General features: G+C 39.6%; 1 protein-coding gene across 6 annotated transcripts in view; it reads left to right on the forward strand.

Annotated features, from left to right (window-relative positions):
- Positions 1 to 13,899, forward strand: part of FAM13C (family with sequence similarity 13 member C) — a gene marked incomplete at its 3' end in the record, with an annotated part of 109,418 nt that overhangs the window by 7,754 nt on the left and 87,765 nt on the right. For all 6 annotated transcript variants that reach the window (XM_081158109.1, XM_081158108.1, XM_081158103.1 and 3 more), the window contains one exon: positions 3,324 to 3,519. In XM_081158109.1, coding sequence (XP_081014235.1) covers positions 3,445 to 3,519 — 75 coding nt within the window. In that variant the 5' untranslated portion in view covers positions 3,324 to 3,444. The remainder of the gene's footprint in view (positions 1 to 3,323; positions 3,520 to 13,899) is intronic.

Here is a 13,899-nt window from a genome sequence, read left to right on the forward strand (position 1 = left end):
AATCCTCAGAGCTGGCGAGAAGTGAGGAGGCCAGGAGTGGCTAGAAATGAAGTTCCGGAGATAAACAAAGACCCAGTTTCAAAGGCTTTGTGTACATTGCTAAGGAGTTTGGAATTTATCCTGGAGGTATGGGAAGACTAAAAAGAGCCCTCAGCTTTTTCTTTGCAAATAATTACTTGTGTAAGTAAACTTGAAAGTAACAATAGCTCCCATTTATTGGGTTGTGGCCTTGAGCCAGCTTTCTGTGGTAGGCATTTCGCAGAGACTGTATTATCTCTGCAAGATAGAGGCGACATTCTTATGGATGAGGGTCTGGGAAGGTAAGTGGTGTGGCACAGGCTACGCAGCTAATAAGAGGGGGGATCCTTTGGTCTCTTGTTCCTTTAAGAACATCATGATCATTCTCAGTTATGATCGATCCCATTGAATAAGTGGCTTTTAATTACATATCCTGTACTTTTCTGTTTTGTGGACTCTGAGGAATTTCTAAAAATGACTTTTGCATTTATTTAGGTTTTATATTTGTGTATTGAGAGAAATATATTTATTGCTCCCCTCACCCACCTTCCCTTGCTTTTCAAGTCAAGGAGATAAATGAGATGAATAAATGTTGGGCACTTTGAAAATATGATATAAAAACAAAGTTCGGGTATTAGTTTAGGAACGAATCTATCAAAAGAGTCAATTTAGATTTGAAAAATCTCTTCTTTTCCTTATTCCTGAGAGTTCTAGAACTCTGCTTGAATGAGAAGCCTTTAGGCTGCTGGAAAGACAGCAGGTCTTCCTTTTGTTTCTTACCTAGGAACAGGGCCCGGGGATGGGTGTTATTTGTTTCTAATGAGATGTCGGGGAGGAACGCCTTCCCTCTCCCCTTCTAGGTTCTTTGGCTGGTCTAATAATTAAATTGACACAAGACAGGTTGACAGGAGAAAAAAATTAATTTGTACCTATAGGAACCCCCCAAATATAAGACTCTTTGGCAGTTAGGTAATTGAGGCTTATTTACTATTCTGAGCTAAAGAGAAGTGAGTAGGTTCAGGGGTCTCAAAGGGGAGGCAGATGAGTCCCAGGAGAATGAGAAGAGCAGATCTTCAGTAAATAAATATTTGCAAAGCTATGCAGATGGGTCTTTCTGATGTAAAAAGTTATCTTTGGGCCCTGGCCAGTGTGGCTCTTTGGTTAGAGTGTCAATCCCTACACTGAAGGATTGCGGTTTTGATTCCTGGTCAAGGGCCCATACCTGGGTTGCAGATTCGATCCCTGGCCCCGATTCGGGTGTGTGTGTGAGGCAACCGATTGATGTGTCTCTCGCACATTGATGTTTCTCTCTCTGTCCCCTCCCACTCTCTCTAAAAATCAATGGAAAAAATATTTTCAGGTGAGGATTAACCAAAAAAAAGTTACCTTGGTATTATCGTGCTCCTGGTACAGTCTCTCTACATAAATTCTTTTAAGCAATTAAGGGGGAGGTAAAAAGCTCTTCTTGAGTCTGTTGAGCCTTGATTGTCTTCAGTTCAAAATAACCAACATGCCAAAGTGGCATATGTTAGGGTGAAGTATTCTTATGCTCTCAGAGAAAAATGCATTTTTAAAAAAATATATCTTTATTGATTTCAGAGAGAGGAAAGGAGAGGGAGAGAGAAATAGAAACATCAATGATGAGAGAGTCATTGATCGGCTGCAGCCCGCAACCCGGGCATGTGCCCTGACCAGGAATTAAACCCCGATCGCCTGGATCCTAGGTCGATGCTCAACCACTGAGCCACGCCCGGCTGGGCAAAAAATGCATTTTAAATGAATTAATGTAGTTCCAATTCATGGTTCAATATTGGTTTCCGAACCCATTAGTAACTTAGAATTTTTTTTTTTAAGTTGTAAATGATCTTAAGGGAAAATATTAACGAGTGTCATTGGCATTGATTTTTTTCAGTTACTGATATTGAACAGTTTTTTCATTTGTTTGGTTCTCCTTTACCCAGATAGCACTAAGTTTGTCCTGAGGCTTCAGTTTAGCACTTCACATAGTTTTATGTCCACACCTTGCCCACCCACATCCTGGTCATGCTCCAGACCTCCTATCCTCATGTTTGCTTTGATCTTTCCCCAGAAACAAATTGGGGCTCACCCTTCCGATATCAGTTTAGTGAATTTAATCCCTCTTTTTTGTGAGAAGACATTTTGAGCAGTGGACACAGAAACCCTTCCTTTGCTGGTCTTATCTCTTGGCTTGATGTGCTCTTGAGTCACGAGGAATTGCTTCCTACCTGACCTTGCCAAAATCTCTTCTATAGGTGCTTCTGGTCGAGGAGCAGGAGGGAAAAACCACTGGGGACAAGTGGCCACTCCTAATCTAATACCAAATGATTGCCAGTGGGTTAAGGGTGATGATATTGATTGTGTAGAGAGATGCCCCATTTGGTTTTGTCTATGGTTTGCTGAATTCTTAGCAAAATAAGAAAAAAAAATGCATCTCGATTTAAGAGGAATGTGACTTAAAATAAGAGTGTTATTGTGTCACTGTTTTTGAGGAAATTGAAACAGCGGGATGATATTATATTGAATTTGATTAGTGAGTGAAAATTAAAAGTGCGATACCAGCATTGAATATATGAAGATAACGCCAGCCCATTTGATCTTCTCCAGCAATTCCAACAGATAGGAGCCAGACAATGGGATCATTAACTTAATCTTGAGGGTGTTGTTCAGATGGCTTTGCTGGGTAAAATGGGACCCTTGTCTTATATTTTATCTGGGTAGGAAGTATCCTATTAAAATAGACCCCATTAAACTTTTAATTGTGCCTGAAAGTTATAGAGAGATGGTTATAGACTTGTCAGTGAGGAGCAAGCATCGTGCCTGAACCAAGGACACATGCATGAGAGACTAGAAACCTACCTGACCGCTCCAGGTCTGGGTGAAGTAGCCCTTCTCTTTGGCACTTTATTTAATCTCTGGGTTTTAGAGTCTTAATCTATAAAGTTTGAATAACATTATCTAACCTGAATACATTATTATTGTGAGAGAAAAATATGATATGCGTGAAAGCATCTTGAAGTGAAAACTTGAAAAAAAAACCATGATGGTATGTACAAAGCTAAAAAGCATGTATTCGTTAACAAAGATTAGAAGGAAATATGGAGTAATCTAGAGAGTGAAATTCACATTTCTTAAATTCTTGTTATTGTGAAACTGGCTAGGTGGACGCTAAAAATATTGCCAGGTCCATATAAACCAGAGCATCAATGAGCATGGCCAGCCCTTCTTTCCCGCAGCAATGTATTATTTCTCGTGGTGCTTTCTCAGTTGGGTCTCTCCTGTTTTAGAGATGAAGACAATAAAGAGAATTACCCCGAGGCCGGGGCTGTCCTAGAGGAGCCCGCGCCCGCCCCGGAGCCGCAGCATGTAGAGCGGAGCCTGCTGGTGGACGGCGTGCTGCGGCCCAGCATGGGCAACTTCAAGTCCAGGAAGCCCAGGTCCATCTTCAAAGTGGAGAACGGGAGGAGCCACGGAGAGAGTCAGGTAGCGTGTCTCCCCCTCAGGCCTTTGCCGAGATGGGTGCTTCTCAGGCGAGGGCACAGTGCTGGCAAATGGGTTGAGCGTGTTCTTTTGCAGGAGGCAGTCAGCGTGACTCGTCATTGCGAATACCACCAGCCTGGGACACATGGGTGCTCTCGTTGGTTAATAGCGGCGTGCTTTGGGCAGGCTAATAATTCAGTGCCCCTTCAAATTTGTATTCTTAAATACTGGACTTCAGTTGACATCGATCTAGAGAAGCTGCCCTGCTCTTTGTGGGGGAGGCTAGAGGAAGATATGTTACTGTCTCTTTTTTTTCTAGGACATGTATTTCTTGTACCAAACTTGAAGGTCCTTCTTAACAAATCAAAACTCCTAAGTTTACCTGGAGCCATTCTCCTTAGGTTGCAGTTCAGCAGCCTTGGACAAACACTCAAGTGTGTATGTGCCTGTCTGTGTGTGCATGTGACGTCTGGTTCTTCAAGGTCAATAGGCATTTAAGTGAATGAATGAAGCATCTTTCCAACTTGATTTGGGTAATAAATTTACATTTTATATATTTTAACTTTTTCTAGTGTAGGGGGATGTGGCAGAGAATGTGATTTGTAAAAAACTTAAAAACCTCTAAATAATATATGATGCTTTTAAAAGGGATTACACACATATAATCCACTTCAATCTTACTAGGAGGTTAATGGTTCCAACATTGAGATTATACTTGTAATGCACCTAGTACAGTTTTTAGGACATAGATGCTCCATTAATGTTAACTTTGCCTTTTTGTTAACACTTACCATTAACCTTCAAAATAATGTGGGAAGCTCTAGGTGTAATAGGTTAATTATGACTTTAAGTTCAGTCCTGTTAGCAAATGGACACCAGGTGGCCTTCCTGTTAGAACAACTTTGGCTTGGCAGTTTATTTGACCTTGTAGTTTTCTTACTTGTCTTGTGATTTTTATATTTTTTCTTCCTTGGCATTACGATCTCTTATTTTTGTCAGTTCATTCTGCAGCAAGGTGAAATGCCCTTTGCATTCGTGAAGCAAGTTGCGATTATATCAAGCCGAGTTGAGTTGCGGAAAGAGATGAGTGTGAAATACCATTTAAGTTACGATAAACTTGAGACCCTGCCTATTACTGAATGTAACCAGCATCTGCTTGATTAGGAGTATGATGCTGGAGAGGATACAGGTACTCAAAGGGCTGCCTGCAGAGTCTGACTGGTTACAGAGAGGCTTTGACCTTGAATCTCCTACTAAGAGTCACCTGTGACAGACATTGTGGGCTTTTGGTGACCAGCCATCTCTCTTAGAAGTGCCCTCTTTCTTGTAATCCTATAGTGTGGCCTCAGAGAAATTACATAGTCATCACTTGTAATAAGGTACTAACAGGGCACATAATTCCCAACCTGTTGGTTATACACAGAAGATTTCAGGAGAGAGGCGTGCTTGTATAGTCTGCACTTAAAATACAACATCAGAACCCTGGACTGCAGGTAACATTTCCAGGTCAGTCCTAACATCTCTGCCTACACTGTGAGATGTTTTTTCCTTAATGACTAAGAGAACTGATAATATTATTTTAGGTTTTCCATATTTGGGAAAAACTTGAAACATTTTTCATTCTTCCTGTTTTCTTTGGGGCAAGGTAATTAACGTGGTTGAGTACTGACCACCAAGAGCTGAGCATCTGTAAATAACATTAATAAAATTAGCTAACACTTACTTGAGCATTTACTGTGTTCCAGGCATGTATCATATTTCACTACAATCCCATGGAGTTAGTATTATTATCTTGGACAAATGAAAAAACTAAAAGAATCAGAGGAATTAGATGTGTGTGATCAGATTTGGAATAACCTGAGCAGAATGTCTTTTCCATAAAAGCACAGTGTTTCTAACAAAGCGATTTACCTACCTCATGTTACGCACACCATAAGTTTTATATAAAACCTGGGATTTCCCTCTGGAATTTTTTTCCCTTTGGTGATATATTGTGTTGCTAAGCAGTGATTATTTATTTAGAAAGGATTACTTGGAGAGAATTTTGTAAGGGTATTTTTCTTCTCTGCCTTAAACCTTTGTGACGTTGGTTGCTAATGCTAGATAAGTGTTGTTTGAGTGAATGTTAGCTCCTCTGGGATGCAGGCTCCATGAAGTCGGTGACTCGGTCCTTCTGGACCGTCTTTGGACCTCCAGCACTCAGTATTACCTGTTGAATGACTTGAAACTGCTGAGAGAGGCATATATATGATTGGTATCATTTTAAAAATAAAATGGAAACATATCTTTATTCAGTGGTGAAAAGTTGCATTTTAATAGGGAATATAATCAAGATTCTCACACAGATATGAAATAAAGACATGTCATTGATTTTATTTAAATTATTAATTAGAAGGGAATCAATAAGATATCACAACCAGTCCAAAAGAGATGCAAAGTATCACATATTTGTAGTCTGACAAGGAAGGAATGCTAAAATAAATTTAAAAATGGACACAAGATTGGCAAAACGTGCAATATCCATCGAGTGATAATCAATTCCTTTCCCTTGGACACAGTTTGCGTTTCTGCAGAGAGGACTTATTTGCATTGTCATCAGTTTCTACAGGTGTACTTCTGTCTCTATTACTTTGCGCAATAGCCTCGTTACAGACCAACAAAAGCAGAGGTTACCCAGATGGGTGAGCTAGCCAGGACAGCCCCTAAATTTCAGTCATTTACAACTTTTCCTTATGTTCCCCTCCTGCCCCCTACCTTCTCCCTTGTAATCATAATAAGATATTCTTGATCACAAAATAAGGCTAGTCTCATTAGGCTTGGCCTGATTATTTACGTAGGCATAGCAAGAGTGTTAATTTACCATGTAAGTCTTTTTAACTGTGCTTTGCAAAATCTAGAGCCACATAGGATTGAATAATTATAAAATTAACTTCTCTCTCTGGAAGTTTTCATAAGGAGTCTCAGATTGCACTTCTACTGCCTCTATTGTTTGCTATCCCAAGGCAAAGGAAACCAAGTTCAAGAAACTCCACCGTATTTCACCTGCAGTACCTGTACATCTAGGTACCTATACAGCTTAGGGTCCCCAAAATAACCTAGGTTCCTGGCCTGCCAGGAAGTGATGGTTCTCACCACCTGTATGGTTGAGCACTTTAAGCTAGACGGCAGGCCAGTTATGCTAGGAGGGCTTTCCAGGCATTGGCTCCATAAGCAAAGCCACAGTAGCTCCTTAAAAATGGCTTGTTCTGCCCTGGCCAGGTGGCTCAGTTGATTGGAGCACTGTCCTCTACGCCAAAAGGTTGCTGGTTCGATTCCCTGTCAGGGCACATACTTAGGTTGTGTGTTCAATCCCCAGTTGTACTGGAGGCAACTGGTCCATGTCTCTCTCTCACATTGATATTTCTCTCTCTCTTCCCCCTTCCTCTCTCTCTAAATTTAACGAACGTATCCTCAGGTGAGAATAAAGAAAGAAAGGCTTGTTCTACCTGATTCAATAAGTATCATTCTCAATGTGACATTCAAGCAAGATGTTGGTTTCATATCATATTTTTCCAGTTCTACTCTGGTAAAAAAGAAAACATTATTATTGAATATATGCAAATAATCATATTTCCATGAAAAGGACGCTAACTCCATATGAATTTCTGGACTCTGGGGGGTCAGTGAGACCTAGATTTCATTTTTTAAATATTCATTTTAGTTTACATAAACAAATTTAGTTTACATAAACAGATTTTAAAATGTAGGTTTTATTATTCAGGTCTGGTGAGGCTGACAGATCAGATGACAGCCATTTGAAAAGATACCTACCACCAGTTCTCAGGAGGAGCGGGGGCGTGCCATGCCTGCAGGGCCACACAGGGAAGCACCAGGGTTGGGCAGGAGACTGAAGGACTGAGGGGAAAGCAAGAACAGGAGCCTTTATTGTGATTTTCATTGGCAAGGCAAGCAGGGTAAGCAGGTTTAGGGTTGGCTAGTTTGAATAATTCAATGGACTCTAGGGACAGGACTATCTCTGGTTGTCTGGTGCTTGGCTGTGGGATGATTAAGGTGGAGGAATATTGAGTCCTGGAGTGTATGAGCCAGAAAAAAGGTAGTTCTTCTAGGGGCTCCGGTTGGTTAGTTTGCATATGAAAGGCCGGCTCCTGGGCAAGTCATTTACTGTTTCCTAATGCTGAGAATCAGCCAGCCCTGGGAAAGGCAGTCTCTTCCCAGCCTGTGGGTCAGTGAGGCTCCAGATGCCAGAGCATCAAGAATACAGAAAATAAGCCCGGCCGGGCGTGGCTCAGCGGTTGAGCATCGATCTAGGATCCAGGAGATCGGGGTTCGATTCCTGGACAGGGCACATGCCCGGGGTGCAGGCTCGATCCCTGTCGGGGGCGTGCAGGAGGCAGCCGATCAGTGACTCTCTTATTGATGTTTCTCTCTCTCTCTCTCTCCCTCTCCTTTCCTCTCTCTGAAATCAATAAAGATATATTAAAAAAAAAAAAAGAATACAGAAAATAATAAAATATAGTTAATATAAGAATCTACTAAGTTGTAGAAGTTACAGATAGTTAAAGGAGAAAGAGAAAGGACTTTCGTATAAATCCAGTAAGTAGAGCATTAAAAGAACATTTCCAACAAATAACCACAGTAAAATTTTCCTTCTCAGTCCATTTAGTCTTATGTAATTAATCCTTGTTCCGCATGATATTGGGTTAGCAGTAGCATGAAGCCACCTGAAGCCCTGTAAAGCCTGACTCAGCCCGTTGGTGTCATCAGATGCCTATGCCCAGAGTCTGTTCTTTGAAACGTCAGTTGTTTAAAGTATCTGGACCTTTACCATGGGACTCTTGAGAACATTCTTCTTTGTTCAACTCACAAATTCTGGCAGGCATCTGCAGAAAACAAACATGTATAGATGACAGAAACTGTGGTTGTGGTTAATTTACTACTAATAATTTTCAAATGTGAAAAGCCTGATGAGTGTTCATAATAAGAACAATGTACAATGTGGCATGTAAAACAGATAATAATGTCATTCTCCTCAAATCCCCTAGAATTAAATATCTCAAAGGGTTATGAATAAGTCTATTTAAAAAGAAATCAGGAAATTTATTTTGGATTTTACCAAAATGGATAAATATAATTTTTACAGATGAAAAAATCTTGAGATATAATAATCCTAAAGGAATATGCAAAAAATTAAATAGAAAGATTCATTAAGTCTGGTGTAGGTCCTGGACATCTGCATTTTTGTTAAACTCTATAGGTAAGTCTGATGTGCATTCCTGATTAAAAACCTCTGGCCTGAATGATGCTAAATTCAAATGAAAGAAGTGAGGCTATGGCCAACGCAACATTCTAGATAATAATCCCAATTATCACTGATAATGCCATAGCGTTTTTGTCTAATTTCAGAAGCAAAGCTCCACAAGGACTGGCAAGGTACAGAAACTGATAGACCTATTTCATATGAGTTTTGATTACAGGGTAGATATCACATTTACTGGGTTTACCATGCACTGTGGTAGAAAGAGCGGGTCTGTTTGTGAGGCTGGATTTGGGGAACTTGAGTTTATGCGACATATTCCGCCCGATACTTCTCGCCATCACCCAGACACAGGTCTACCTGGTTGGTGATGAGATTGCCATTTCCGAAAGCTCCTGTGAAGAACCTATGGGCACAACCTTTATAAACTTTAAAACAACCTTCTCTGAAGCTGAAGGGCATCATGGTAAGAGTTTAGCTATTGCCATTTCTGGTTTCTCTTGTCACGTAGTTTGTGTTCAGAACCCCAGAGTGGAACTTCAGTCTGATCCTAACCAGTTTGGGAGCGGGGACATGAGCAAATGAGACCAGATAGTAATCACTGAAGTTTCTGTCTTTCTTATTTTTCCCATCAGCCCAAAGTTGGAATCAGAAATTTCACTTTTGGAGGGTCAGATTCAAATCTCACCTTGAGCAACTTTTTTTTTTTTTTAAATCTTGGTCTTGACCACATCTCTGAGCAGAAACCATGAGTATAGTAGCAGAATCTGGGGCTTCATGTGCACGTATGGACAACTAATTCCAGCTTTGCACCCACTATGAATGATTTAAAAGAGTAGAGCTTTAGGTATATTTGCTGGTCCAATAAAAGTCCAAGAGCCAGGAAGGCAATGCAAGAATGTCCTCAAAGAAGGTAACTGATTTGGAATGAGTATGTTTATTTGAACCAGGATCAGGTCCAGTTTTCCTTGCTGCTTGTTTATTCCCTTCTTCCTTAGACAGCGGGCTTTGCAAAAAATGACTCGGATAATGACCATTTCATGACCTGTCTCCTAAAAAGTCGGGTTTTATTGCTGCTAATACAAGAGTTCATTGGTATGAAGAACTGAAGTTAAAACAAGACTTGTGAGTTTGTACTAAACAGAGACTCCTTATCCAAGCAGAATTCAATAGTCAACAGTTTGCCATTGTGTGGAATGTCTTATTGGACAGCAAACACTTTTTCTAGGGAAGAGAATTGATTCAAGGCAATAGATTATATATATATATATATGTTGTAATATTTTGTGAAAAATTACACAAAATATGGGGATGTGGGCGAAATGGGTGAAGATGGTCGAGAGGTACAAACTTCCATAGATAAAATAAGTAAGTCCTGGGGATGTAATGTACAGCATGGTGCCTATATAGTTAATAATACTGCATTATATATTTGAAAGTTGCTAAGAGAGTAGATCTTAAAAGTCCTCATCACAAGGAAAAAGTTGTAATTGTATGTGATGATGGATATTATCTTGAACTGTTGTGGTGATTATGTTGCATACCTGAAACCAACAAATGTTACATGTCAATGACATCTCAATAATAATGTATGTGTGCTTTAGCGTATCTCATTATGATGAACAGTGAGCTCTGGAGATTCCTCTCTGCTTTAGAATATTTGGGTAATTCTTCATCTTGGAAAATACGCACACATATTTTCTCTCTGTTTATTGTGTGTGATCACCACTCTTGACTGGCCTTGTTCTTGGTACAATTACTACCTTTTCCCAGAACTGTTCATCTTGCAGCCACAAAAAAGTATTTTCTTTTTCTTTTTAAAAAAATATATCTTTATTGATTTCAGAGAGAGGCAGGGAGAGGGAAATAGAAACATCAATGATGAGTCATTGATCGGCTGCCTCCTGCACGCCTCCTGCTGGGGGTCAAGCCCGCAACCCCGGGCATGTGCACTGACCAGGAATCGAACCTCGATCTCCTGGATCCTAGGTTGATGCTCAACCACTGAGCCACGCCAGCCAGGCTAGTCACACTTTTCTGACTGAACAATAAAAAAATGTATAAACCCACTGTTAAATTTTAAAAATCTGTATTTATGGATATTCCTCTACTGAGTGAAATAACATATTCTGGTTTAAAAAGGTAATGGGTTATACATGCTTTAATACTTTGTGACTGTATTATTGTAGTATTAATCCCTAACAACGTGATTTGGGGATGACTGACTTGACCAACAGAACCAACCTCCTGTACTGGACCTTGTAACCGTCCAGAGGATGTTTAGAATTAGCATTGGTAGATCAAGTCCCACCACCTTTACTCCCAGCAGCTGGCATCAGGCTGTGTACCTTCCTTTTGCCCTCCCCCCTCTGGTGGCTATTTTAACAGGAGACAAAAGGTAGGAGCCTATAGAGAGAGCTTTTCTGCCGTGAGTTGTGTGCTGTGATCATGTTGCTAATCCAGTTCCTTGGGGAGACCAGCTGCTCAGTCTGGTTTACATCAGCGTTAGGTTTCTTCCACTTGGCTCCAAGAGATGTGTTAAGAGGCTGGAAAGGAATTCAGGTCTGATTGTGAAATTTACATTTTAATTTTTCTGCAGAAATTAAAACCTCCTAAATGCTTTATAGGCAAAATAGCTTAAGTATGAAGTGTTTACTATATTTCTGTTTTTAGAAGGTTCTTATTTATATAGGAATAGTTTTTATTCTTACTGTGTTAGACTCTGAGTTAGAAGAAAGATATAGTTAATTCTGGGTAATTTTTTCCCTTGAAAGAAATGAAGATTTTCCCCCCCAACTATAGACCTACTTTTTGCACATTTTTCTTAATATATTACTGAAATACTGAGCAAGTGCAAATGATAAAAGCAAGAAAATCAGTACTGCTGAATGACTTTGAAATTGAGGGCACTATAAAGCCAAAATGAACTTCAAATAGAATTTCACTTTCTTTTCAGTGAAAGGAAGACTTTTAAGTTCTGAATATGCCTTTAAGGGCTTGCTTCTTACAGTGTGTCAAGAGCATGAAGTCACTGTGATACTAACAGTTGGTCTTGGTTAGATAATTATTTTGACACATTAGTGTGTGTTGCATTATTTCTCTTTCCTGATTTTTGCAGCTTCATTGTAGGGGTTTTACTTAAATTCCTGTTTAGTTAAGGATTTTTTGGAAGACTTGTTACTGGTCAGTAAGAAAGGTGGTCCTCTGGGTTTTTTTTTCCAGATTCCCTTTACCTCCTCCAAGAGTAAAATGGTTGAGATTCAGCGGGACAGAGCTCTAAGAAATTCAGGGTCCTTGAAAGTGAGGTCATCTGAGTCAATATTTGGGTTTACTGATTTGTCATGATATATCAGATTCTGAAACTTCTCTTTGAATTAACAACCAATCTATTCTTAAATGATTGAGCTGATGGAAAAAGATACTTCAGGAAAGAACATGGAATATCTATAACATCACTTTATTATTTTTTAAAAAATAAACTTTCAGCTTAAATACTGACTTGATGGGATCTTAACTGAAGTGATATAGCTCATTTGCCTGGGCATTAAATTCAAAAATTAGAAAAAAATTATCACTCTGAGGGAGTTTGTGTTCAAAACCACCCTAATTGGTTTGAGACAAGTTTACAAGCAATAGGGTATTTGAAACTTTGGCATTGTAATGCTTGGGAATACATTATCTAGTTGATAATCTGCTGACAATGAAAGTTACAGAAAAATTCTCTAAATGAACAAGAAGGTATTGGTGATATTGGTTCTCTTGAGCATCAGTGGAGGCTAGCAAGGACTGATCTCTACTTACACAATTCTTGGAATATTTGACAGAGATGCAGATGGCTTCCATATAGGATGGCTCTTGAAATTGTCTTGTTTTCCCTCTTCCTCTGCATCTTTTGCATGAGTAAATAAATTCCTACTTAAACAATTTCCAGTTTTCCCTGCATAGTTCCAAAAACAGTTTCTAACACTATATAAATAAACTCAGCCCATAGTCAAGGCCTAATAATGCATGGAAAGAACAATAACATCCATGGGACATCTTTGTCCCTATTAGCACCTGCTGCCCCTCATGGCTCCCAGACTTGCTCCCTCTACTATGCAGAAGATTTATTTAATAAATCCCAGAACTAGTAGTTGGATGGAGGTATACTGAAGTGGTGAAAGCATGGTTTATAGGTCCAGATAGATAATGGATTCAAATTCCCTCTCAGCTCCTGACTCCAAGCATCTACCTCCCAGCTCTGTGTCAGTTTTCTTATCTATAAAGTGGAGATAATTTGTATCTACCTTCAGAGTTTGTTGAGAATTAGAAGTGAAAATGATGTAACCTTAAACAGTGAGCAAGTTTCATGGAGCTAAAAATAATACATAGAATATTTTATAGACTCTTCTGTCTGGATATACACTAAAGCCTCAATAATTGTATGTCCCCTGAGCTGGGCCAGGCTGGGCTCTGCTGCAGTAGCAGTAACCCCAACCTTAGTAGTTTAAACCAACAAAAGTACGTTTCCTGCACATGTTACATATCCATCATTGGTCACCAGGAAGTGTTGGTTCCTGGTGGCCAGTTAGGGACCCAAGCTAACCTAGCAGTCACAGTCTTGAATATGACTGTTTTCTGAGTCAGAGAGAGAGAAGAGAGCTCTGGAGGCTTCTGCACTGATCATTATTAGAAGTTTCAGTTCTGAAGCAACACACAATATTTTTGTTCTGTACTCATTGTCCAGAGCTGGTCATATGCTTCCCCCATAACTACAACCCCATAACACCAGGGACCAGGGAGTCTAATTCTACAATGTGCCAGAAGCATAAATCTACTGGCCAGCAGCATTAATGACTCCCACATCTCCTACTCAAACCAGCATTTAACCTAAAGCAATAAATTAATTGGTCTTTTTCTCTTTTAACCCTTCACAATACTGAAGTATTAATGTTATTAATATCAAGGACTAGAAGAAAAGGAACATTAGTTAGGCTAATGAAGTATCACTAAAGTATAAACATACCATTATGTTATTGTTTTGAACAGGAATTGGAGTTTCCCTTCAGTGAAACAAACCCTGTTTTATTATTATCAGGAAAAAAAGAAGTAGGGTTAGTTATTGATTTCTTCTCTATTGCCAAATGAAA

This window comes from Miniopterus schreibersii, assembly GCF_964146895.1.
Source record: "Miniopterus schreibersii genome assembly, chromosome: 14".
Taxonomy (NCBI): domain Eukaryota; kingdom Metazoa; phylum Chordata; class Mammalia; order Chiroptera; family Miniopteridae; genus Miniopterus; species Miniopterus schreibersii.